Here is a 25,651-nt window from a genome sequence, read left to right on the forward strand (position 1 = left end):
ATCGATCACACCTGCAACAAAGACAGCAGCGAATATCAATCAAATACTAGTAGTATCCAAATCTAGCCATTATGCCCTTTGATCATAGCGTCTTGCCGCATACAGGGTTCAGCACCCTGGCACACACATAGACGCTCGAAGTGGTTTGTTCGGAAGCCCAGTGATAAGATGGTCAAGATACCTATGAAACCTGGGCTTTTGTCTAACCAAAGGTGACTGTTTTGCGAAACGATTGCGCTCTTGTAACGATTCATGAGCCTACAGGCCATCTACATTCTCGTGCCTGTGAAACACCTGATAATCTTGATCTAGCATCATGAATCCGTTGCAGCTGTGTCCAAACTGGAGCTATGAGAAGACTCGGGTAACATTTTATTGCTACTGTTGATGATAGTATCCTCATCACATGTTGCTTTCTTCATTGGAGTTCATGAAGATCTCCATTGGGATGTCAGTTACCATACTACTTAGTTATCATTACTAGCCAAGTATAGGTATATATATTGGGCGATCGGCTACTGGAAGGAACTGTTCTGCTGCAACATTCGGCTTCAATCGCTGGACTGAAAACAGTTCATTAAAATAGTTTGCATGCACTGCAATTTGTTCAGCAATTTGTAGGCTTATAGGTAGTAATGTGGTGAATGTGCAATGGTGATTCAAGGTAAATGTACCTGTCACGTGGCCGGGATACCCGATGACGTAGCTGCCTATTTCAGGCCGACCGAGATCTTCTTCTCTTCTCGCGCCTCTCCACCTTTTCGCTCAGTCCACCCATTCTGCGGGCGTACTCTCAGTTAGTCGTACAAGTACTCGATATTGAAAAGGGGGGAATGTACCTTCCGGGTTATCCGGTGTGATACGATGAAGAAGACGCTGCTCCTAGTGTTTATCCATGGCTTCAAGGTACCGTGTGCATGCTCCACCCATTCCCAGCCAGCCCGTCTCTCTCCTTTGAGGCTGCACGTGCATGGACCCTACGGGATGTATACTCTGAACCTCACTACTAACATCCACAGGGAGATGATGATACGTTTGGAGAGTTTCCAGGGCGCTTTTGTGGTCTGATTAGTCGTGCCCTCCCCGCTGTCCAGGTCGTCGCCACTGTTTACCCAAAGTATGAGACTCGAGGCGAACTAAAAGGATGCGTAAGTAACTTCCGGGAATGGTACGTCTAGTAGCCCATGCGATTCTTTCCGAGTGGATGGAGCGTGCCATTGACCGTCATAGGCTCCAGAACAAAGTCATCGACTTGGAGGTCTCGAACCGAACGGCTTCACCGACAGTTGACCCTTCTGTGCATGTTATCCTGCTCGGGCATTCTATGGGTGGGATAGTGGCTGCCGAGACCCTTCTTCTGCTTGCATCGGAACAGCCGATTCCTGCACCATCTTCTGCAGATTCTGCAACCGACACTCTAGTGGATTCTGAATCTGCCGTGGGGGCGCAATCTTTCATGTTTCCTCACATTCAGGGTGTTATCGCATTCGACACTCCTTTTCTAGGCATTGCCCCGGGTGTCATATCATATGGTGCCGAAGGTCATTATCGAAATGCCACTACGGCGTACACCGCGATATCAGAAGTTGCCGGCTTGTTCGGCCTAGGCGGTAACTCTTCGAATAAGGCATCTACCGACCAGGGAAAAGCTTCCAACAAAAGTCTACCTCCTTCGGCTCCTAACTCATCTTCAAATGCAGATGCTGCCGCGACACCATCATGGCAACGGTGGGGCAAATATGCCATGTTTGCAGGAGCTGCTGGAGCATTGGCTGCGGGCGGGGCGGCCGCGATGTATTCACAGCGAGACCGACTGACGGATGGTTGGGGCTGGGTATCATCCCACCTGTCATTTGTCGGTTCTTTAGCACGGCCGTCTGAATTACGGAGGCGCCTTGCACTACTTGCCGAAGTCCAAAGGGACCGAGGTATCGGCTGCACTAATTTCTATACGTGCTTGGGCCAAAATGCAAGTGATCTAGTGGAGAACAAGAACGTCGGGACATCGTCGTTCAGCCAGAAGATAATACGCTCGAAGAATCGCACTTTCTGCTCGCTTCCCGCGGAAGTAGAAAGTTCGGGGTCTTCCCAACAAGACATCCGATGGGCCAGGGCCGTGAACGATAAAGCTGCAGATGAAATCAAAGCACACATTAGCATGTTTTTGCCGAACGAGAATCCAGCCTTTAATTTACTCGTGTCTGATGCATGCAAAGTGCTGGTGGAGTCGGTTGACAAGGGCTGGTACGCCACGGCCACAGGGCCAATTGAAGAGGTGGACGGGAACATGCCGCGGTCCGACGATGACCGTAGCAAAGACCAGACTGATAGCGGGTTCATGGACGGGGACGACGTTGTAGTCGTGGAGTGAAAAGGAAGAAAAGGGAAAAAAAGCAAAATAAGCCTGAGACATGAACGCACTATGACCATCCCAGAACCAAAACAATATAGCCAAGCGGATTGTCTCATGCCAGAACGATACTGATCGCGGTCCCTCGACACCCGCATCGGCTTAATCCTCCAATCACCGAAGCCAGAAGGAAGAAAAAGAATCAGAATCCCTTCCAGAGCAATCCTTGCAGTCGACAAAAAGCGGATTATTCCACGTAATCTGTTTCACCCACTGCAAGGATTAGGCTTGAACAGACGTGTGGCTGAAGGACGAGGGCCCGATCACCTCAAGTCAGACTACTACTTAGTACTAGACTTACTAGCGACGGAGACGGAGACGGAGGAGATGGGGGCGGGGCCAGCCAGCCAGGCAGCTAAACAAAACAAATCGCCTATGACAATGCAGCCAGCACTTTTTTCCCCCCTCCCCTCCCCCTTCTTCCCCCCTGAGGGGCATTTTCTAGGCCAATCTACCCTAGGCCCTAAGGATTTCCCCGACAGTCGTGGAGCTTTCCCGTTCCGAGTGACCGGCAATTGACAAACCACGCTCTAGTCTAGTGGGCTTACCAGGAGCTGTCGGATTTGATTTCCACTGGCCAGCGGTCCAGTAGCGCAGCACGGTTCAATTTATTAGGGCCAATGTAATGATTTTCCACCATCCTAGAACTCAACTATCAAATCAGACCACTAACTTAAAGTTCACCGTGCTCCTAGTCCATCGAATCCTTCTTATTTTACTCCAGATGGGGAAAAGGGGTCCTTCTTTGAGGCAATCTGAATACTATGTTATTTACATACGCTGCGAGATACTTCGTAATAAGATATAAAAAAAAGATGAAAATAAAATAATAACAAGAGAAATGGATCGATGCGCAAGATATCAGACAAATGTTGTCAAAATACTAGATCAAAAGGTTTATCCGGCGCGGGGCACGTTATCGGTCTCTTATTTGACGATAGCGGAGAGCCGATAGCGGGACCAAAGAAAAAAGTAAAAAAGCAAATATTGGTAAAAGATCACGCGTAACTTTCAATTACACGCTCATGAAGGGCCCTCCATTGGGCCACAAGACAGAGATCGGAAATATCGCTAGAATGTCACAAACCAGACTGATTGTAGTAATAATGATGAGAAAAGAGAGAACACCAAGATAAACCTAACTTTCGCTCTAAAGATACCCACATTGCCGATTTATGCTTAGATTTGATAATGATTGCGTGAGACTGCAGCGATTAGAGTTACACTAGGAAACAACGACAGGCAGTCGTTCGGCGACGGGCGGACGGAAGATGCAGTTTTGGCGTGAGGGTGGGCCGCTGAAGGAAGGAATAAGTGAAGTCTTAGGCTAGGTGTTAATGGCCGTGATAGGTCGACATGCGCTGATGATACATGCTCCCGGCATACTCCGAGTTTGCATCAGCGTAGTATCCTGTCTGGCGGCGATCTTCATCCGGAAGGAGTTCCTTGACCTCCCAGGTGTTGGGCTTAATTCCGACGGAAAACTCGAGATCTTCTTTCGTAATGTAGTCCCAGAACTAGACAGGGGTACGTGTCAGAGATCTTGCAGGGTTCAGTGTTCTGGAAGAAAATTCGAAATACATACCTTGTACACCATCATGACAGCCAAGAGGTTGCAGAACGTGGCGAAGAAAAGACCGTCCATGTAATGTTGCACGCTATCGCAGATGGTGTCACTAAATGCGTAGAGGAGCACCTGACCACAGATGAAGACCACGAGACCGAACGCGATGTGGCCGAGAGGCCAGCGGTCCTCGAGGGTGTTCATTACCAGTAACAACGACATTACCAGATACACGGCGATGCAAATAGCGTTCAGGACATACAGAACGACAAACATGCCGACGGTGTTGGTGGGACCCAGGCCTCCCCACGACTTGAAGGTCGCGAGAGAGACTAGGAAGGAGATGACAAACATCGCCGCGGAAGAAAGCCGAAGAAGCCAGACAGAGAGAATGGTTCCGTCTTCGTAGAGCTGGAAACCAACAAATCCGTTGATGAGCAGGGATGTGCATAGTGCCGATGCCAGTCCATTCTGCACCGCCGTAAAGTAAGGAAATGGGCCACTCCCAGGTGGAACGACCCCTGCGTCAAGGATCAGGGAACATAGGGTTAGAGCCATGTAAATGTAAAAAAACGTAATGATTTCCTTGCGACCTGTGATAGCATGATGTTGGTCAATGATGTTCAGCTTTCAGGGACCACTCGACTCCAGTCAAAACGAGAAAGCCTAGTAGCCCGACACAAAGACAAAGTGAAGAAGCATACCGACAGCAGTGAACTTGGATCGAATGTGCAGGATCATAATCACGGTCATCCCCAGCGCGATGATGTGGAGGAAGCAGGAAGCCCCTTCGAAGATGATTGTATTGGCCAGCTCAATGTTCCGCGCATAACAATTTGGTATGATGCCCGTGGAGCCCGATATTGAAGATGGTGGACCCACTAGGGAGCATAGCGGCAAAGGGGCCTTCTCGCATATCGAATCGAAATCGCCAAAGCCCATCTTGAATAGCAGAGCTAGCTCAACAGATGAAAAAGACAGTTGTGTGATGTCCGATTGTTTGGGTCGACAGATAACCTGCGCGAGATGGGCGGATCCAACCGGTCTCCACAACGACGGGCGGGTTTCCAGATGAGCCAAAGAGCACGACCCCTCCTTTGACCGGAGGGCGATCACTAGGAATGACGTGGCTGTTGCAGCGACGGCAGAACAAGATCTGAGGATGAGCAGCACCGGTAGTATATCGCCGAGGAGCCTATCGAAAGCGATAGGACCACGATGCGATTGGGTCGACGAGGAGGGGGGCAGATGGTGGGAAAAGATCGCTGGGTGCTGAACTGCCAGGATGAGGCAGGATCACGGGGTTGCACTAATGCCTGATCGGGAATCCGACTGGGGGGACAGAAAGCCGTTACCGTATTGGGACTAGCGCATCTGGGGAGATGCGGTTTTACTTGATGTAGAACGCCGCGCTAACTGCAATGGGAAGGTTGTTGATAGTACTATCTCTTTAGTCCGGGATTGGAGTATCTATGCCTATGCGGACTAACGATTCCATAGTTAGTACTTAGTTACTAGTTAGGCTGCGTTGGCCAGTCGTACATAGCTAGGAGGTTCACTACAAATTTAGGTACGGAGAGTCCTTAGTGCCTGCACTAAAGTACTCTGGGATTTCGGCGTTTGCCCGTTTCCTTTATGGCCTCCGTTCGTACTTCTGTAACTGGTATAGAGTACAGCAAGTCAAACGATCGATGATGCGGTGAGTGGGTTGTATTGGATAGTAGTAGTACTCAAGTAGGACGTAGCTCCCTGTTAGATGCATAAGTCAGTAGCAGTAGTTTGCCTGTAGGTACATGGTAGTCATGTAGTAACATGTGGCTCACTCTCAATGATTTGACCCGTTGATGATCTTATTTAGGTCCTTCTGTGAAAATCTCGGGAAGATCGCATCGCAGGGACTTCAGATTCTCCCTTATTTTCCAAAAAGCCGAATTATGGGTTAAAAGCGTGCCAGGCAACAATCCCGGCATCTTCCGCGGTATTGATTAACAAGGGTGTGAGAGGAAATGAGGAAGAGCAGGGATTATAGGTGGATGATTTAGCGAGTAGAAATTGGATGAGAATTAGATACTACTTTAGGTACCCGTAGTAATAATTGTTGTAAAAAAGAGTGAATAAATTAGGGAATAAAAGAAAAAGAAAAAGAAAAAGAAAAAGAAAAAGAAAAAGAAAAAGAAAAAGAAAAAGAAAAAGGACCGACTTGTGGCATAGTACCCCGCCTAACCTCCGAGTCCAACTCGGGAAATGCCGAGCTTGGACCTCTAGCCGGAATGGCTGTCAACGATGCGCCGTGGTTCTGACTCGCAAACCACCAGGGAACTCCCTTTTAGCCCCGCACACCATCCTATCTCGGGCTTGGATCAAGCTCACCAACTTCCTTAGGTGCTCAACTACTGTGGCCCCTTCGGCCTTCGCGATGTCTCACTAATACTATAGTTCTTTCTCAGACGCTGCTCTACACACACTACCTTCATATGGGTCTTGTTTGTTACTATGAGTTAATCTATCCATGCTCCATCCCGTCTTCTCTTCCCCCCTCCCCTCCCCCCCCGGCAAGCAAGCAAGCAAACCATCTTGCCATGTCCCGGTTCAAGTGAGGCACTCACATCGAATCACATTGCCGACAGGAAGGTCAATTCTTTCGCCACTTGTACCCTGGTCTAGTGAGTGAAATCTGATTGCTTGCCCCAAAACACTTGCTAACGCTTCCCTGGAAAGATAGTAGATCTGAATAGAAAGAAATAATGAGATGAGGGGAGAAAAAAGAAAAGGAAAAAAAAAAAAAAAGGGAAAAAAAGTAGGGGGAAAATACCTCACACCCTTTTGCCGATAACAGTCTCCCGCTAACCGCCCTACTAGGTTCATACCCCGTTGGCAATGGGCCGAGACTCTCTGCATATGGGACCATTTGAGTGGGCACTTGGTACCTACTTGTGTGCCTACGGAGAACACCCGATCCTTCCTCAATAGTCTTGTTGATTCTTACCTGCTAGCAAAGGGTAGCGAAGCACCCACGCCAATAACTGAGGTGAAAAGGATCCCACTATGTTCTTGGCACCGTTGCTCCCCGATCTCCCGGAAGCTTACGCATACGATACCAACAATTAACGGCAACCCGACGTGTGTTCGGTGCAATGGCCATTCTGATTACCCATCGAGCAAGGGTAAAGAAAAAAAAAATTTCAAGTGAAAGCTTACTATGGCTGGGCCTGAAAGCAGCACTATGGTGGTTGCGATTCCTTTGTATGGATGATAACCTGGCCTCCTCTCCAATTGCAATCAGCTTTGGCTGGTTGATGTTGGACTTCCTGTAAGCTGGCGCGTGGTATTTCGTCCTGAGTGCATCCCTTGTCAGGCTTCCTGCTATATTGCTAGGTCTGCACTGCCGCCACATGTAGCCGAGTCTAGTCGGACAGCTGGTCTGAGTTACAGTGATGGTGGTGGCACCATGCTGTCAAATTACCTTGTGGATAAAGTTATTAATTGCATGGAGCTGACAAGGGGACAAACAGTTGCAGGTTGATCGATGTAAAAGTGAAAGGGATTAAAAGACGTCAGTCAATACAAAGCAGCCGGACGGGCCAGGCACCATGATATTTGCATTGTCCAATGGTGATCCATCATTCTGACGAACTAACTTACGATTTTCCCCATACCCGATATTGGCTAATGCATCTATCTGGCTATCCCGAGATGACTAGAGTCTATCTCTGTTAGCCAATTGGAGCAACTCCATGGAACGGGACTTCTTGAACCACGGGCTTAAAATTTTGCAGACCGAACAGTTTCACAGCCCCTTCGTGTTTGCCGGGCCCTATTACTGACTGAGGCCCAAGCAAAGAATTATGTTTTTTTTTCTAAAGTCTCACCAGTGCCTATGCATGAAGATCCTAGTTAGCGCCACGTGCAAGTGAAGCATCAACGGCTGCGAGGGACCGTGTCGATCTCCCATTGACCCGATCAATCCGCGGCAGATGGGGCTTTGCATCGCAGTGGAACGGTATCCGCCGGTGCTCCTTCAAAGTTTGTAGTTGCGACATCATTGTTGTCCTTAAAGGAGATTGATGCGCTTCCACTGTATTTGGACCCGCATCGGGACAGGGACTTGCGGTACTCAAGGTTTGCTCCGGACGGCTTCAACGGCCCTGAGGTTCGTGGAGCGGGTCTATAATTAAAGATTGAAATTGATTAGAGAAAACAAAAAACAAAAAAGGAAAATAGATGAGAACCTAAATTGACTTTGTTGGGCACACCTTTGACAATTTTTATTTTATTTTATTTTTTTTTATCTTTTCCTATTTTCTTATTGGGGAGACGAGAAAAAATAATTTATTCTGAGAAGAAAATGTATTTGGCTCTTTTTATTATTATTTTTTTTTTCCCTTCCCCTGTTTAACCTTGCTGCAACGGGGCTTGTGATGGGCCTTTTATTCCTATCCCTGGTGCTTGCATGACAGACAGACACTACTGCCCACCATGAAGTGGGATATATTATTCCAAGTCCAGGTCAGTTCACAAAGGTCGACAACAAATTCCTGAGAAACTGTCAAGCACGAGCCTTGTCAATGCTCCAGATAAATTCTAAATCCTTCTACTGCTTCATATCCCCGTCCAGTCCGAAACTCTCCTCTGGCCTCCCCGCATACAGCAAAACGCCTCTATCTGATCGAAGCTCAATCGACGGCATCCAGCATCATTGCACTGCGTTTCCTGACCCGTTGAAATCGAAACTCGAGGAACATGTGCAATTACTTCAAAAACTACTACATCTACAGTTCCTGTCGTGAACCGTCGCAACATTTCATCCGGACATCTGTCGATGGAGCCAAAGACGCCAAATGCTCAGATAGTCCGCATGACAGGTTCATCGTGGTGGTTGGAAAATGCTTGCTCTGTAGTCGACATTGAATGGCATCAATCTTGGATCAATCGCGAGCGGCAACGACATTGCGACCTTCCCGTTTTGGCCTGGAGCGACGGTCCTCTTCCCAATCGAAGCAGGCGCATCTTGGCTTCATTACCTCCGGGGATTATATCGGAGCCTACCTGACGCTACACCCTTCATTACGACGCATTTCATGTCTCTCATATTAACTCTGGCTTATCATGACTTCTTAACGATACCGTCTTGTGGTGTTGATGTTGTATTCACTTCTCCTGTGCACATATTGTTGATACTGTACTTTCACTTCTTGCTTGTCTTACTCATTACTGATATCAAGGGCCCCAAAAGGCCAAGCCCGGGTTATGATCTGCGGATTTGGGTACCGTTATATGCATGGCGCTTGGAGGAGTCCAAAAGACTGGCCGGTTTGATAGATTGCTTTTTCTTCTCGATACTTTACTTTATGTTTTCTTCTTTCCAGCCCACCCTTTGATTACTTACCGTGTTTTTTGATTCCAACAATGAAGCTTGTTTATTTCTTTTTGCTACAAACGAAAGAGCAAGGCAGCGTACCCATCTGTCGTGGCCGTCGGGATTTCGCAGAAGGGGATACGGCGCCGACCTAGAACTCGCACAGAAACCACAGAGAGCATCACATGTTCTGCACATGTGCTTCTCGCTCGGAACTTTTGAAAGAACGGATGAAACCATTTGCTCCGGATACAGAAACCACGGACGAGTAAGAGTAGCGGAAGAGTCGTCGAGACGCTACACAAGACCCGCCATGACCTGTGCGGGTTCAGACTATCCTGCTCGCAAGGTGTCCGCACCGGGGGCGCTAGAGACAGCTAGCTAGTTATCAAGTCACCATGGACTCTGACGCAGAGGCCTGCAACGCAGCCCGTTGCCTGCCAAGAAGGTATCGTCCTGCACCTACTGGGGGACAGATGGCGTCTGTGCTCCTCCGCCTCGACAGCGACCGGCCGAAAGGTGAGCTCCAGTGGCCCTCTAGCCGGGCGGGTGGTTTTTAGCACCCCAGGCTATTGCCTTTCCTCCACCTCCGCAGGCTTGCGAGGGGGGTTGCACCGGTTTCAAGGTTCTCACCCGGATTCTGTGGCGTTTGCAGCTCACGCTCGCCAATCCGAGCTATGCGAAACCGGTTGGAATGTATTTCTCGACTGGCTGCTTCAACATCCTATCAAACAAGCAGCAGTCGATCGTTTTAGAAAACATGAACCTCGCTGGCAACATGAGGGGAGGGTGGACAGAGAAACAATGACGACAAACTCCACGCTAGTCGTTACATCCCATCTCCAGACCAATGTGGTCCTCGAGCGGCCTGCATCCGTGACAGACCGTGGTTACACATCTGCCGGCACGCACGACTGGCGCTAATCAGATTATTGCATGAGATGGTGGAGATGCCAGATTGCTAAAGAAAAACCAACATTGTCTCGGGTGGAGATGGTGGGAATTTTTGGGCCGCAGCCATTGATATTCCCGCAGTCCCAACAACTATTGTGGTCGGCTACCGCAATTTGTCATGAGCTGGTGATAATAATTTGTGTCTCGACGAATCACTGGTCGCCGAGCAGTGCTAAAGGAACCCTTTTCTCTGCCTCAGCCCACCTATAAGGGCTAGTGCCCATGGATTCCTTACCAACACAGAACTTACTCTCGGGCCGATGATGCATTTGCTGCAGGGCATGCAGGCGGTCGCAGGCCACTATTCCTGCCTTGCTCCGTATACGGAGTAGTACGGTCGGTTTGATGTTTCCAGACAGTCATGCTACAACGACGAGACAGGAGAGGAACCAGCGGCTCGGACGGAGACTGCGGAGCAACAACCAAACACCCATAGGGCCTCAACCAAACCAGGGACCAGAGTCAGTGTGAGTTCCTCCTTGTCTCTACGGAGGGGACTTGATTAGTACCTTGCATGTACCCCAGCGAGGAACAACAAGGTGGGAGGGTCAGGACGGATCAAAACGGATGCACAATTTCGTGCTACTACTAATCACGATTCAGCGTGGACGCCTCGACGACTAGCCAAGTGGCAGCATAGTACTTTCAGACGTTGTGACAAGATCGAACAAACAGTTTGTGAAGGGTTGTCGATCACATCGCTTCCATCCCTGCTGCTTTATGACCTAAACCACTATTATTTCAGCTTGACTGGGATCATCCTTCTAACAATTTTCTGAACGTAGGATTTGTTTTCTTTTCTTTTTTCTTTTCCATTTTTTGGACTCTTTTAGTTCTCAGAATCTCGCAATTTCATTGTAACTTTTTATTTCTCTGTTTAATTTTTTTTTCCTCGCTCTCCACTTTCACTTCCTTTCCGCACTTTTATTTCTCATTTTAATTTTTAATTCTATCATGATTTCCGAATATCTTATTTTTTTTTCCTATTCCCCTCCCAACCCCTCCCTTCCCCTTTGTTCTGTGTCTCCCTCCCCCCATTTTCCGTTTCCCTTCTTTGTTCCACCCCCGTCCGTAGAATGCTTTATTCTCTCTATCATAGGACGCAAAACAGGGTATCCGGCATAACTCCGTAGTCCGTCCACCACTCACATCACCAAGATGGAGGAGTCTCGAGACGACTGCGGAGGATACCCAGTCAGCTGTATTGCCTAATTCCCAACAGGCTTTCGGTGTCAGGATGACCCTCGAGCTTCCGATTTTCTCTCCACGCCTGTTCCGAACCTATCGATTATCTTCCGAAGAAATTATGGGCTGGACCGCGGCTTGATTACCGGAACGAGTAGGAGGCCTATCAGGGCCACCATGGCCTGACTTTCCCAGACCGGAGAAGATTCAGAGTAGGGCAAGCATCGGGGATAGAGGCAAGCAAGTAGCGCCGGTAGTTCACCCATGCAAGTATGACCTCATACAGCACTGGGTCCTAGTTATTTGATTGTTTGCTTCAAGATGGACGGAAGATCCTGGGAGTAAGGCGGGCTGGAAGTCTGTTATTATAGTTGGGAGCCGGTAATATTATTTTAACTTCTGAGCCGTGCCACGGTACTTTAATAATGTTAACGGGACTTGCCCTGCCCATCCAGCCGTCTATCAGAAAGTATCTACCCGATGTGGATGCTACTACCTCTCGGCAAAAGAATCTCCCTTTGAAGGACGCGTCGCTGGTGCAGTTCTCCAATCATCCTTGATACATCGGCAAGAAATTATCCGACGGCAATTGAGGGTGCGGGGAGTGTACATGCGTTCTTGAGTCTGTCCGTCATCTTTGCCCTTGGTCGATTAGGTTGCCGGACAGGCTTGGCCCAGTCGGCAGGGCGCTCCCATCGTGTCTGGCTGAAACGCACCGCGAGGGAATATAGTGGGGAGGGAATGAGAGAAGAAGGTGGTAGAAAGCAAAGAAACAATCTAAGTGTTGTAGCATGGCAATAATATTACGTCCATTATTACCAAATAAATAGCCAAGACATTCGAGGGGAATTAAACGGCTCCTGGGGAAAGTACCGATCAAAGTACCTTCAACTGCCCAACAAGCCTGGTGGTTCGCTTGGGTAATTACATTTTATACGGTCACACATTTACCCAATTGATAGTGCTGCGGTGATTGCTGGATAATTTTGCCGTCTTCTTCTCGCTGTCATTTCCCCTTCGTCATGTCAGTAGAATGTGCGCAACGATGGCTGGCCAGAAGACCTTGCCGGGCCCGGCTGATAGACCGTGGCCCTAGATCTTAAGCCACGTAAGGCGCATAAGAACACTAAAAATGCATCGAAATAATACTGGTAATTATGATAACATTATAAGCTGCATCCCGTTTAGTTCAGCTGTCGCCTGTCTCGTCAGCCTTTCTTCCAGTTACATCATTTTCATGGCACACACCGAGGCGAGACCCTTTTCCTCAATACCCGAGCTTCACTTTCAACTCCCATCAGGTAGTAGTCGTCACTCCAGTCCTCAACCAAAAGGAACAGCTCTTGTTGGTCAAGGCCACTAACCAAAAACAGTACTGTCCGAGCTGATGGAAGGGGCGTGAATCCACCAGCCATAGCAATCCACCCCACTTCATAGGTGAGTCCTGGAACTGACTGCCTCCTGGCATCTCATCTCGCCTTGGTAAGCGGAAGCACTTGACCTCCCGTCCAATCCCCTTGAGCGACGACTGCTATCAAAGGATGCAACAAAGCAGATCGAATGCCTATCCTCCCGTCCTAGGCTTCATTCAACATCCAGCCACTCCGGGCCTTCTGCAATTCGCAGCCACGGATCACATTCCATTCTGTACCAAGGCTCCGAGGCACGGGCAGTCCGGGCCGAATCCGAGCCAAAAATCATGTCATCTCATGCATCGCCTCGATCTATCCGACCGATTCCAGTCTTGGCTCTTTAATCAAGCACGCTTGGCAACGGCTATCAAGCCTACGGACTCCTCCGGGGCTCTCTGCTAAATGTCTCGGTCACTACACTCGGTCCTCTGCAGGTGGGCTTTGGCTTCTTCTCAGCTATCACCTGTGGAGCCAGCAGGGTGTGTCGTTGACCATTACTGGCCCATTTTCGGCCGGTACTCGACATGTATTAGACTACCTGAACTAGGCGGGAAGCTGTTCTTCTGCTAACGTTCTAGTAGTTCCGTTAGTCTAGCACTGCACTGTCCAATTCCCTGTCTGTCTGCTTATCTCTGCACTAACTAACTAATTATCAGGCCAGGGGTCGGACCGGCTGCTCCTGCTGGATTCTTCTCCATCTGTTGCCCCCATTTGGACCCCTGATCTATCGACGAATCACCGAGCTGTCTCGGAGTTGGGTGCTGGTTGACTGGCCATGATTTCGTCATGGCTGCTATTTAGCACATATTGGGATTGAGGAGGTAAATTAGGGTGCTTTTTGCTGGGCTTGATTCGCCAGTAACTATCTCCAGCTCCTAGCCTCGTGCCTGTCACATTGGTCTTACTCGGTGATACCTCTGACACTAATGCGCAGTCGATAATGCAATTAATGTCGGCTTTATGCCGTCGTGGAGTATACTCCTACTGGGATTCGGGACTCCGTTGCTTTATCTCATGACCGAGAGGGAAGACCTTCCATCTACCCGGGACACCGAAGGTACTAACCAGTAAGTGGCTTCGGAGACACTTGGCATGCATACAGATGTTGACTACAGCAAACACATGATGGGCACATACACTGTTTGTTTGTGGTCAAGACTGCGTCTATGACGTGCGTGGAAGCTTCCATGCTTGCCTGGTTGTGATCCCTCGTAATGAGACGATTGCTTAGAGCCTGTCGATGCGCCACAACGGCCATGCCAGGTATCATGTTGACATTATTGGGCCGTGCCTGTCTACGGCTGACTGCCGAGTGCGTTACCGAAGTCAAGCTTCCTGGCGTGGCAAATGGTGAACAGTGGCTCAACGGCAAATAGATCTTTCAGGGGGATCTGCGACCGTTGGTGTCAATCAGCCGGCTATAGTAGCAGTCAAGGCAAGGGTAGAATGGTTAGGCTGGCCGTGGTGGGTATACACTCATCCGGACCAACGGTGGTTTCTACTGTGGATCTATAGTAGCTGGAACACGATAGGATGACAAGAATACCTTGACTTTCTCAGGCTTGTACTTGTATGTTGTTCGTTATAGTGAATTTAGCGATGTGTATGTCAGTCTAAAATATGAAGCTTGATTAATCCAGCGTTAAGTGTTACATGGTCCAGCCTAAAGACATGTTGCCGGCCCTTCTTTCATTCTAAATACCACAGATGCAGAGTATATACTGACTGGGTCGCTAAGAGATGGCTTGACCTATTCGTTGTCGAAGAGCACGACATCGTGCCTGAAGACCTGGCGTCACCTGATCGAGGATGAATAACTACTTCACAGCTACTCCTCTTCTTCTCTTCTTTCACATGCAACCTGTTCGGTCCAACAACCGGCCTTCCAACAACAGTTTCATCTCTTCTATCATCAATATCACAGTCAAAAAGCATCTCAGCTGTGTACTGTCGATTGCTCCAAGCTATCGTGCTTTGCGTCTTTCATGATCTATGGCTATTCTGAAAGGTTGGTGATTCAGTGCCAGCAGATAGCCTGGGAGCGCTCCTCGGAGATTGCTGTCTATTACCTCAGCTCTCCTTATCAAGTCTACGAGGTATTGGTAGCGATAGGAAAGAGAATGAAGCTAAGATTCTCACTAGCCAGGCCACTGCGATTTACGAAACCCACCATTGTGAGTGTGCAAGGACGTTTTTGAGGATGATCAATACAATGCATCTCGTTGGCGATCAGCTTACCTCGCATAATGATACCCTACTGGAACACAGCTGATGCAGATCCTGTTCACAGGTCTATTCTACACGACGAGACACCCGCAGATCGGCGACGTCTTTCAATACAATTCGTCCATAATTCTGTCATGCGTCTAATGCGCTTAGACCCGGATCGTGTTCGAGAAGTACTTTCTCTGCTGCTCATGCAACCGGTCTCATGCTATCTCCCATATCAGTCGAAGAGCGGGGGAGCTGCATCTGCCAGCATGGAACAATGCACGTCTGAGCATCAGACTTGGCAAGTTAGGCCCGAGCCCCTTTCTAGTCGCTAGTAGTACGCTACGCAGCGATATTATTGAAGCAGGGCTACTGTCACCCTAAGTCTAGCAAGTCTGTTCGCATCTGCAGCAATATGCACTACGAGGGCCAGTTTAGCATAGACTAGACTAGCCGCGGTAGCCAGGTCTTTTGGGACAGCTAGCTCCAACCTGACACCTACATGCGCGCATGCACGGTCTCTTACTGCTCGTTAGTGCGGGGGTGCTATGACCCTAGCCACATCGTGCTCTGCAGGCCTCGAGTGCAGGGCAAGAAGTAGGGCGAGTGACTAGCCATTACATCGGAAAGCTGTTGATTCGACGCACTACTATCAATGCTTTGGTGGCGGTGATTGCTTTCACTGAAATAACGCTCTCCGTAGGCTGCCATTTTCTGAGTCCCGCTTACTACTCAGCAGATGTTCTGGACCTATCTAGTTTGCGCCGGCATACTAAGCTGTAGGGCCGTGCGCGAGATAAGAGCTCATACCATTGCTAACGGTGGCGTTGGATAAAACGGCTGCCAATTTCAGACACATGAAAGCATTAGTCATTGTAAGCTAATATATGAGAACCATGTGATTCTCGCTAAGCAATATACAGTGTTCGGACATCGCCTATAGCGTGAATTGCTGAGCCAATTGCACCACAGGATGCCAGGCTACAGGCTAGTCAGTCTACAGGGCACTATGCTGCTGATTAGTTGACAGCAGATACGAGTTGTCCTATTGCCGGTACCGAAAGTTACTACGGTGGCTCTCCAAGTGAGCGCAATAAGCGGCCTACTTTTACAAGAGAACAGAATGACATGTTGCAAAATGACGAACAGCAGAACGTCAATTATGCAAGTCTCGGCTCAAAACAATCGGATTCTTTGTGGCAATCTACTAAACAACTCAGGTCTAGGAGACAAAGACACAGCATAAATACAAACCAGCTCAGCTAGTGTAGAAAGCAATCCAATACATCCGAAGATGCAAACAGTATCAGTCACACCGTTGAACCCAACGATCCAGGATCATGTTCTTCAAAACCGTTGAAAATAGTCCCGAATTGGAGAATTCACAGTATCGTCTCTTCTCCTCCCCATCGACATCTTCATCGTCATTCCTGTCACTACCTTTGGGGTATTCAATATGGAAGATAGGCTTTCCAGCCCTTGCAAAAGAGGCATACAGATCACACTCGTGTTTATCTGCACACTCTTCATTGACGCTCCACTGCACGTTTGCAAGAACCTGAGGAATGACATCTCCCGCGTTCTTCAACCCCATAGCCAGACCCCGGCTATGCGCCTCTCCAGCCAACCAATTGATATAGTTGATGGAATCCTGTTTCGTCAGACCGAAACCGTTGTCGTTGCCATATCCATCAACATTATCCGGATCAACACCATCACAGCCTATCTGCTGTGCTCGGTCCAACCGGGCTGCCATAATGCGGCGCACTTGAGGATGGCGGACATCCAACCATCTTTCCGAAGGCCAGTCGCGAAGGGGATTGCCCAGCGCTTCTTTTGGAAACGAGGCACTGTCTTTCTTGTGTGGCTCGTAGCTGCCAGCGGAAAAGTAGCAGATCACTTTGTGGTTCTGCTTATGGAGGGAATTAATGGTGCTAGGCTCGCTGCTCCACATGTCGATGTCATAGATTTCAGTGGCAGGAGCAGGACGAAGTACGCTGGTAGAGAGCACAATGTCCCATGAAGCACCGACTCTGGGCTGCCAAATGTTGCCCGTGGTTGAGCGGGTGATGGTAAGACCTTGGGCCACTAGGGCGAGGAAGAGAATGAATATGAGCATGCTGACTTCGGAAGCGAGCTCTTAAGGAAAAGGCGTATCAGTGATCAGATTCAACGATAGAGACAGGAAAGTCACAACTGTGCATGAGGAAGAAGAGGAAGAAAGAGAAGGGAAATTCGAAGCACTGGCACCCATTTATAAAGCTGGACATGATCGTATTCACGCACCAGACGGCTCGATGCTATAGAATGCATCCCCACATGGCGCCACGTGCATGCTGTCATGGTGAAAGAACAGAAGCTTCACGAACATGGATTAGACTATCACTGTCACAGCCATTATGGTCCTGAATCTCCCGTCCAAGGGCATACCAGTCAATCATGTCGGATATTGCCGGGTCTAGGGGAGTACTTGAAGCTACATGCCGCCTGTGAGAGCTACGTATGCTGTAGGGGTAGTCAGGGCTTGGTAGGTCGAGTTTTCACCCGTTTTCTTTGTCAAGACGGAGTAGACAAGATGAAATGCAGCTTGGCAGGGTGTTTAAATACTACTGTTATTCGATACTACTATTCAAGACTACCCCTTATAGACAATCATCTCACAAACTAACATAAAGTTTATAAGAATAATTGGCAATACTATATGGAACATAACATACATGGATAATCTAACACACCAACTAACTAACATCTCCCTGTGTAACTTCCCAACAAATAACCACCCCATCCCAAATCCCCATTGGCACAGCATCAATTTATTCTTCCGTCCTATTCAGCCGTTAGGGAATTTGCACCACGAGCCTGGAAGTTTAATCTATCATATTGTCGTTGATCTGCATAGCCGCTGCTGCTAATAATGTTACACTGTTTCGAACCAGCACAACACATAGCATGGTGAGCCGTTATCGACCATGCTTGTTTCTAATTAATGCAGTACTAATCACTTGCTCTACTCTCCTGGTTCTTGTTGAAATATCAGGGATTATTGGTGAATATCGTGTTTGCTTTGATTGTGACTGTTATTTATTAGTGAATGATGTTTCCAGTCTAGACATATTCACTGTTCGTATGTCTCATAAATAGCAGGTCTCTTAATACATATTCAGTCACAGACCTTGCTTGTGAATTAATTTCGGGGGTGCTGACCATTATATTAAAGAATGAGTGCATTACCATATACTTAGTATATATTAGCGCTCCGATATTCCGCTCCACAGGACTATTGAATGACGATGAATAGACTGGTCCTGTCTAGTCACTCTGTATCCCCTATCATAATGTTCACTAGTGACCTATTACACCAGTAATACTCATATCTACTATGACTTGTAGTATCCATAGAACATATTCAATATATACCCACTGATCACTACCACCGCCCAATTCCTCCCCCTCCCCCCCAAAAAATCATATAAATAGAAAGAATGAACACTCATCATCATTATCATTACCAAACATACCCATACATAAACAGAGTGACATATATACATACCCAAATCACACGCCAATCCCAATCCCAATCCCATACTACCGTACACGTAGTATAATCTCATCGATAAACATTAATCCTAAACTTCTGCAACTCCCTCGGCGACGGCAACACAATCACATCAGGACTATCCGGCGGCACAGCATACTCGTCCGGCGGACATAACCTATCTGATTTATTCCCACCACCAGCACCACTACCATTGCCTTTAGGCGATCTCGGACTCCCCACCCTCAGCCGACTATAATACGGGTGATTATGATTATGGTGAAGGTGATGGTGGTGGTGGTGGATCTGGACCTTTAACGTCGAGCGCGCCTCTCTATCTTTCATCATCGAGGATGTTGATGTTGATGATTTCAGTATCTCCGTATCGGACATTGTTCTCAGCGGTGTAGGTTTTGGCTTTGTTGTCGCGATAGCAGCAGTGGTAGTGTGTGAATGCGATGTATCAACATGCAGATTAAGTTCCTTGCGCAGCGAGGGGGGTATATGTGCTTGTTGTGGCGGTGGGATATCTGCATTTCCTTTTGATCCTGTCTCTAGTGATGTGTGTGGGTGTGTGTATGCCGGCGGGGGTTGAGATTCCTCGTCCGATGGGGAAATATCTATTGATAATGATTGTCTCTGTATGTTTGGGATCGGGTTGCGGGAGAAGAGCGTTCGGAGAGTGATGATGGGTCCGTGCTGGATTCGGAGGACGATGAGGGTGGTGAGTATTATGGTGAGGAGGATTGCTCCTGTTGGTATTATTAGTACTTGTTGGGGTTGTTGTTAAGGTGTGTTGGTGGTGATTGATGGTAAGTGGACGCACCTAGTATGCCGAACGCTAGACCTACTTTCGCCTGGACGGTGAGGTCTGATGATGATGTTGTTGTTGAGTCGCTGCGTGAGATGTATTTGTGGATGTGGTGGAGGACATGACTCGTAGATTGGGACATTTGTTTGGTTGATTAGATAGTATTAATTATGTTCTTTGATGGGAATTATTGAGGTATAATGATAGATGTAATGGCATCACAGACCAGCTGCGCACAGAATCAAACCAATGTAACAAAACGAAGGAAGGTAAAAGAATTGAAGAAAGGAAGAAAGAAAAAAAGGTAGTTGATATATCATCCCCCCTCCCCACCCTAAAATACCAACAAAAGGGTAGCTTGCACCTCTAGTCTAAAATCTTGGATGAAAAAAAAAGAAGCAGGGAAAAAAAGATACTTTTTCTCCTGAAACCAGGATGAAAAAAGGCGTTGGTAGTATGTTCGGCATTTTCATCCCGGCTTATTATTATTCAACCCTAACTAGTTAACTAGTCTAACTAACGGGCAATCAAGACGAGACACCGGCTTGGAAACGAACTTGTCTACGTTGAACGTTGAACCAACCCCCTAATAGAGGGGAGAGGGAAAATTGGTCTAGGCGGTTCCATAGAAACTTTACTACAGTTGACTAGGAGTAAGTTAAGGTAGTTTACTTTGTTCCCTTCTGGATGATCGACTCGGGCTAGTCGGTAGTTTGTGAAACGGCGGATCATTGGAATGACTCGGATAACCCACTATTCAGTATCCAGTATCCAGTTATTATCTATGTGTCTGTCTGTGCTTCAGTATAACAATTAACAAGTAGTAACTAAGTAAATAAGGATATTACGATTAACAGAATATAAATAGACATACACCCTATAAATCCTATGTATATAATATCTACATCAAACAAAGGACCCTCCTTGGCAACGGATTCATTCTCATTCTTCATCCGTCCCATGCAAAGTGGATCCCCGTGGATCCAATTCTTTTCCTTCCCCGGGTCTTGGCCGAGAAGGGGAAAGAAAGAACACTGAAATAAGGGGCTTTAACTTTTTCTGCAGAAACCCGAATACGGACTGAACTGTAGGTACTAGGTAGACTCGTGATCAATCAATACTATGTTAGTACTATCCATGCTCTGATCTTAATGGTCTGTTGATGGGGTCCACTCAATAACGGGGATACATTTTTACTTATGTATAGTCTGCTGAAAATCTAGACACATACTACGTAGTTACTGAACACAAAGTTAGCTAAGCTAGAAATGTTTGTTTGATCCGAGGTTTAGGCTTAGTAGATTAGATCTTACATGTGTTCGTGTGTTGGGTGTTGTTCATGTTCGTCTCATACTGCCGCACCACCCATATGCTCAAACGAACCTGCTACAATGTAGGAGATAGCTAGCTGTGTCATGGTTGTGCGTGGCTCCCACGCAGCATATGGATATATGCCATACGGTGTCAATTATAGTTTAATGGACTGCCAAATTCAGTTCCCATACCTCATCCACAAAATACCTGTTTTTGGCACCATTTCCACTTAGCCTTTTCTAAATGCCTCAAATTAATGCAAAGACTCCGTATGGTAGCGAGGTCCATTCATGTTCCATTATTCACCAATTTGATAGAAGCCAAGTCGAATGAAAAGTGCAAAAAAGAACAAAGAAGACATATATGCCCCCCGCACGAAGGAATTTCAGTCTAGTTTTGTTATTTTATAATTGATTCTTAGACTACGCATACTACACCATGTGGGCTAACAACTCCTCTGAGAGACTTGCCCCACCAGACTTATACATGTCCTGGATGAAAACGAATATCACGTCAAGGGTAACCGAAGAGTTATACGGAATGACAATAGCTGACCAGATTAGCTTGTCTGTGTAACTTATTACTCGATGGTTACGACCTTGACAGGGTAGCAAAGGAACAGCCGCCTGTCGATATCGATAGCCTTGTCTACAAAGCCTCTCAGTCTTGAACATCCTGGACACTGGCACATCCCTGAGGGGGGTAAATGCGCCTTGAGCTTCTTGCAATGCTCCAGTAAAGCATGTGGATTCACTTTGTGCATCCTGAAAAGCGCTACTGCAGCCGATGGTTCCATGGCTAGTAATGACCAGGGTAGGAATCATCCTACCTGGTATCTGAACTTAGGTTTAGAGCTCCACTCTCGGTGGTAAATGGTATACCACCTTGCCCGCCAGGAAGCTGCGTTGAATCGTTTACTCCCAGTAAGTAGTACCGCTCTGAGAGTGTTGGTTGTTACGCAGCCACTGTGACTCTGCCTTGTGCTAAGACACCCCATGACTCACAAGGCGAGGTCCCTGTTACAATAGTTGGCTACTAGCTCATTTCCAAGGCTCGAGGATCAGATCTTGTGGTTCCTAACCATTGTTTCTCGTTGAGACTAGAACATTCATTCAGGCATGAGTTTTGCTACCATAAGCGCGCCAGGTTAACTATCTCAGGGGCTGAGGTTATCAGAAAGTATCTTTGGTTGGCCCAGAGCATCTGGAAGAAATCTGTGAGATAGGCTGTGATACACACATACTCAGCCGCGATAGAAATGACTCGATCCGGAAGAGGCTGGCCAATCCGAGTCTCAGTCCCGACTTTCATTCAATCTATTCTTGCCCCATCAGAGAGGGTCCAGACAAGGCTGGCGGTTAGGTAGCACGAATGAGATATTTTGAAGCCGCACATCTTGTGGGCTTTAGCGCTGTCTGGAGAGCTAAGCCCACTGTTTGCCGCTATGCATGTGCCACAGTCCTGGATGTTACGCCTTCATACACAATTGTTCCCCAGTAAACGCTATGTAGCCTTTTCAAAATTCCAGGCGTTGATTTGGGGCATAAATAGGAGTCGAGTCCCTTGTGTACCCCTCTGTCTCTCTCCCGCTTATCCATCGATCTCGATTGCGCTCCATTCCCAGTCTGTTTGTACATCCAGTCAAGAACAATCAATATCTTATCATAACCATACCTTCATCTCCACCTCGATAGAACTCCACTAAAGAATTATTTGACTCGATCAAACCCAAAAGCGAGAATTTAGCGAGGTCAGTAGACACCCCAAGATATCGAGCACATACTAACGACTGCGGCAGATGTGTCTTTGGAAGGAGATCCTCTTTCGGGGCTGTGGATGCTTGGATGGCCCGTTTAAAATTAGGGCGGCGAACAACTGCGCAGGGAACTGCACTATCCAGACGCAGAACCCCCGGCAGGTTACTACCATCGAAAGCAACCCAGGACGATGCCAGCTCCACGTTCATCAACCGACACCGTCGAGCAGTGAAGGGTCATTGTAATGAGGTATTTTTGTTATCATCATGTTGTATTACCTACGAGAAGGTGGGGAAAGCATGTCTTTGTCCCTCGGAGCTGTAGGATCGTGTACACGGTCTTTTTTCTAGGGTTTTGGCATAGGAAGAGACAGACATGTTATTTGCGAAGACTTCCTCACTGTCAATATCTGGCGGCAGAATCTATACACGTCCGCCAGAATCGTTATGTTTTGTTGAATATGAGCTCTCACTTCATCGCTTCTCCACAGATCGCTTTCTTTGCCCTTTGCAGTTTTTTGTCTAGACATGATCATAGCCACGTAATCCGACATGAGAGACATGAAAGAAGAATTGAACAGAAGTGGCGTTACAAACATCCAGTACAGATATGCTCAAGATCTCCACCTACATCAAGAGAAAGTCTCGGTAATGACAAGTGACGTTTTCTGTCCACATGAAACAATTTTATTTCCAAAAGAAAGACGCAGAAAAATCAAGTCAAACCTCATAATGCGGGCTGCGCGGGTTGGGGTATTGAAGATACGGGTCATAATGGTTGTCAAATAGAGGTAGAGGGGCCTGACCATGGAGATTGTGCATATTCCTAAGTATCTTAGCGATCGATTCATCCAGCTCCCGTTTGCGAAAAATCGTGGGTTGCCTTTTCGATAGGCGAAGAACATAGACGGGAATCAAAGTTTTGCATTCATGTGCAGTTTCATAGTTATAATTGCTATTGTTGAGGTCGAGGATAAAGTAAGAGTGCTTCCCACGGCAAATTTTGGCGGCAACAAAACGAGTCTCATTGCCCGGGTGAAATTTTCGGAGGGACTCTTCAGTCTCTGTAACAAATGGACGTATGGATCCTAGAAAATCCTCAGGATCAAGAATACTATTTGGTGTATCACCAAGTATTCGTATCGTGCCTGAGCCGACATCGGGCGGAAGTTGAGAAAGAACCACTCGGATTTGGCGAAGAATGCGTTCGCGAAGCTGTTTGGTTGAGTCATCCATGGTGAGGAGGTGTTGTGTTAGTTTAGGGGATGTAATAATGTGAGAGTGAACATTGCTGGCCTTGCATCTTAATAAAGGGGATGATGCTTGGTACCCTTCGGCAGAAGGATTAATGATTTGTCCGTGATTCTCACCAACCAACCAACCAACTGATGGTGCATCTGGCCAATAAGTGATGGCAAACGCTATTTGGAATGAACACTAGTAAGTACGTGAAGTGTCGAACGGGTTCTACCGGTAAGAGATTGGTGAACTATGGAATGACTACTATTATCTAGATTAGTAGTTCATATCACATCTTTAACTTATATTTCTTATCAAGACATATCTAACCTAGGCTATCGCCTAAGTATTACCCTGAGATCAAATAGAGCCCGCCTTCGAGACCGGCGCTACATATATCGTGTTTATTAGACGATTTTCTAGCAACGAAGGACTGGTGATCGGTGACCCTAAAGCCCCAGGAACGGGCAAGGCGCAGATGTGTCGAGTGATATTCGATAGACCATGCATGCACCACGATGCTAAACGGCAGTGAAGCGCTTACCTCTTGAGGAGCAGTGAACACATCCATCCAGTTCTAGAATCAACGCCACGCCCCTCACAGTTCCGACTTGGTCTTTGGTTCACGAACCATACAATAGAGCTATCCCAAGTTAGCCAACCATCTGATACAACAATCCGTTTCACCACCAAACAGATAGAAGAAAGCAAACTCACCATACAAATATCCCCCCCATCCCTACACTCCATCTCCCTCCTCATCTCAAACCCCATCTTCTCATAAATCTGCACATTCGGCACATTCCTCGAACTCTCCAAATAACACTTCACTCCCTCCTGATCCGCACGATCCGTCACCGCCTCAAAGAGCTTCCTCCCCACCCCCAGACCCTGACATTCCGGATGCACCGCCACAATATTGCAGAAATAGTATCCCTTGGGATCATCCCAGATCTGGCTCTGCGCTTCATGCTGCCGCTCCTTCCAGATCCAGTAGCGGTTGGTGCGGAGTCCGCCCCGTCCGAAATGCCATACGTTGTTGAGCGTCTGACGGAAGCTGAGAAGCCAGTTTTGTGTCCAGCTGTACCATGTCTCTGGTGTGTGAGCGGGGGTAGGTGGGAGCCAGCAGGAGACGCCGACTATCTTCTTTCCTCCTGGGGATGATTTTGATGTGTCTGTGTCTGTCGCAACTTGGAAGATGGCATTGTTGATCCCCCAGCGACATCGCACCGCTAGGGAATCGTAATTGCGCTGCTTGTTGAACTATTTCATTTAGAATGAAGATGAAGATTCCCATACTGGTCGGTTGGGGAGAATACCCAATCCGACCGCGGTGATGGGAAAGTTGGAGAGTTGGTTAGCTTGGTGCCTTTATCTTGACCATCGTGATCATCATCTACACACTCAGATGTCTACCTCGTTCGGGTATGTTTATCTGTGACTGACGGACTTACATTCTCAGCATCAAACACCCACTTGAAATACGGATCTTCTGCAAATGCCGTCTGAATAATCTCAATGGCGGCGGGGATATCCGCCTCGGTGAGGTCTGTTACTTCGATGGGCATTTTGCTTTTTGTTTTTCCTCTAATCCTTAGGTTCCCTGTTCACATCTTAGATACTTATATACTAGTAGTTGTTGGTGGTAGTAGTACTTACCTGCAGCTCGAACCTCTGTAGTAACAACCAAGTGAAGTTTTCGGCTCAAGGTTGAAGTTCCAGTTGAAAGCGGTGTAGACTTGAACGTGAGCGATATGATACTATGAGAAGATATGACCTGTTCTAGTCTTCGTGCAAGGAGAAAAAAGGAATAGCACGAGGTGGTGGTACAATCAATAAATGCAGGTGATGATGGCGTCAATCAGATTTAAATACTTTGGACTAAAGTGGATAAGCGCCGAAAG

The 25,651-nt window shown here is 47.6% G+C and overlaps 7 protein-coding genes across 7 annotated transcripts; 2 read left to right on the forward strand and 5 right to left on the reverse strand.

Annotated features, from left to right (window-relative positions):
• Nucleotides 1–864: 864 nt before the first annotated feature.
• Nucleotides 865–2,855, forward strand: BO79DRAFT_289498 (uncharacterized protein; the record flags this gene model as incomplete). The annotated part of the gene is made up of 3 exons (XM_025688788.1): nt 865–906; nt 1,020–1,168; nt 1,231–2,855. 3 exons carry the CDS (start codon nt 865–867, stop codon nt 2,369–2,371), a joined length of 1,332 nt encoding a protein of 443 aa, XP_025536818.1. The 3' UTR covers nt 2,372–2,855.
• An 889-nt stretch (nt 2,856–3,744) lies between these two features.
• Nucleotides 3,745–4,916, reverse strand: BO79DRAFT_220297 (chitin synthase export chaperone; the record flags this gene model as incomplete). The annotated part of the gene is made up of 3 exons (XM_025683486.1): nt 3,745–3,927; nt 3,996–4,567; nt 4,679–4,916. The coding sequence occupies 3 exons, from the start codon at nt 4,914–4,916 to the stop codon at nt 3,745–3,747; spliced, it is 993 nt and encodes a 330-aa protein (XP_025536819.1).
• Nucleotides 4,917–9,728: 4,812 nt separating this feature from the next.
• Nucleotides 9,729–10,254, forward strand: BO79DRAFT_271756 (uncharacterized protein; the record flags this gene model as incomplete). The annotated part of the gene is made up of 2 exons (XM_025687374.1): nt 9,729–9,849; nt 9,926–10,254. 2 exons carry the CDS (start codon nt 9,729–9,731, stop codon nt 10,252–10,254), a joined length of 450 nt encoding a protein of 149 aa, XP_025536820.1.
• A 6,047-nt stretch (nt 10,255–16,301) lies between these two features.
• BO79DRAFT_271759 (endo alpha-1,4 polygalactosaminidase) lies at nt 16,302–17,386 on the reverse strand. Its single transcript, XM_025687375.1, has one exon. The coding sequence runs from the start codon at nt 17,209–17,211 to the stop codon at nt 16,399–16,401; it is 813 nt and encodes a 270-aa protein (XP_025536821.1). The 5' UTR covers nt 17,212–17,386; the 3' UTR covers nt 16,302–16,398.
• Nucleotides 17,387–18,699: 1,313 nt separating this feature from the next.
• Nucleotides 18,700–19,580, reverse strand: BO79DRAFT_200138 (uncharacterized protein; the record flags this gene model as incomplete). The annotated part of the gene is made up of 2 exons (XM_025681470.1): nt 18,700–19,326; nt 19,479–19,580. 2 exons carry the CDS (start codon nt 19,578–19,580, stop codon nt 18,700–18,702), a joined length of 729 nt encoding a protein of 242 aa, XP_025536822.1.
• A 3,315-nt stretch (nt 19,581–22,895) lies between these two features.
• BO79DRAFT_289501 (uncharacterized protein) lies at nt 22,896–23,765 on the reverse strand. The gene has a single exon (XM_025688789.1). The coding sequence runs from the start codon at nt 23,742–23,744 to the stop codon at nt 23,229–23,231; it is 516 nt and encodes a 171-aa protein (XP_025536823.1). The 5' UTR covers nt 23,745–23,765; the 3' UTR covers nt 22,896–23,228.
• Nucleotides 23,766–24,100: 335 nt separating this feature from the next.
• BO79DRAFT_210594 (GNAT family N-acetyltransferase) lies at nt 24,101–25,573 on the reverse strand. Its single transcript, XM_025682838.1, has 4 exons — nt 25,407–25,573; nt 25,202–25,350; nt 24,465–25,010; nt 24,101–24,390 (listed from the first exon to the last, which is right to left on the reverse strand). The coding sequence occupies exons 2-4, from the start codon at nt 25,313–25,315 to the stop codon at nt 24,346–24,348; spliced, it is 705 nt and encodes a 234-aa protein (XP_025536824.1). The 5' UTR covers nt 25,316–25,350; nt 25,407–25,573; the 3' UTR covers nt 24,101–24,345.
• Nucleotides 25,574–25,651: the final 78 nt, after the last annotated feature.

Source organism: Aspergillus costaricaensis (assembly GCF_003184835.1).
Source record: "Aspergillus costaricaensis CBS 115574 unplaced genomic scaffold BO79scaffold_28, whole genome shotgun sequence".
NCBI classification, from domain to species: Eukaryota; Fungi; Ascomycota; class Eurotiomycetes; order Eurotiales; family Aspergillaceae; genus Aspergillus; species Aspergillus costaricensis.

Excerpts from the sequence above, each read along its gene's own strand:
- BO79DRAFT_271759 (XM_025687375.1), bottom strand. The coding sequence starts at position 17,211 with ATGCTCATATTCATTCTCTTCCTCGCCCTAGTGGCCCAAGGTCTTACC.
- BO79DRAFT_289501 (XM_025688789.1), bottom strand. The coding sequence starts at position 23,744 with ATGGATGACTCAACCAAACAGCTTCGCGAACGCATTCTTCGCCAAATC.
- BO79DRAFT_210594 (XM_025682838.1), bottom strand. The coding sequence starts at position 25,315 with ATGCCCATCGAAGTAACAGACCTCACCGAGGCGGATATCCCCGCCGCC. Across the intron at positions 25,011-25,201 it reads GGGTGTTTGATGCTGAGAAT|TTCAACAAGCAGCGCAATTA; the intron begins GTAAGTCCGTCA and ends TAAATGAAATAG. Across the intron at positions 24,391-24,464 it reads ATGGGGGGGATATTTGTATG|CTCTATTGTATGGTTCGTGA; the intron begins GTGAGTTTGCTT and ends AACTTGGGATAG.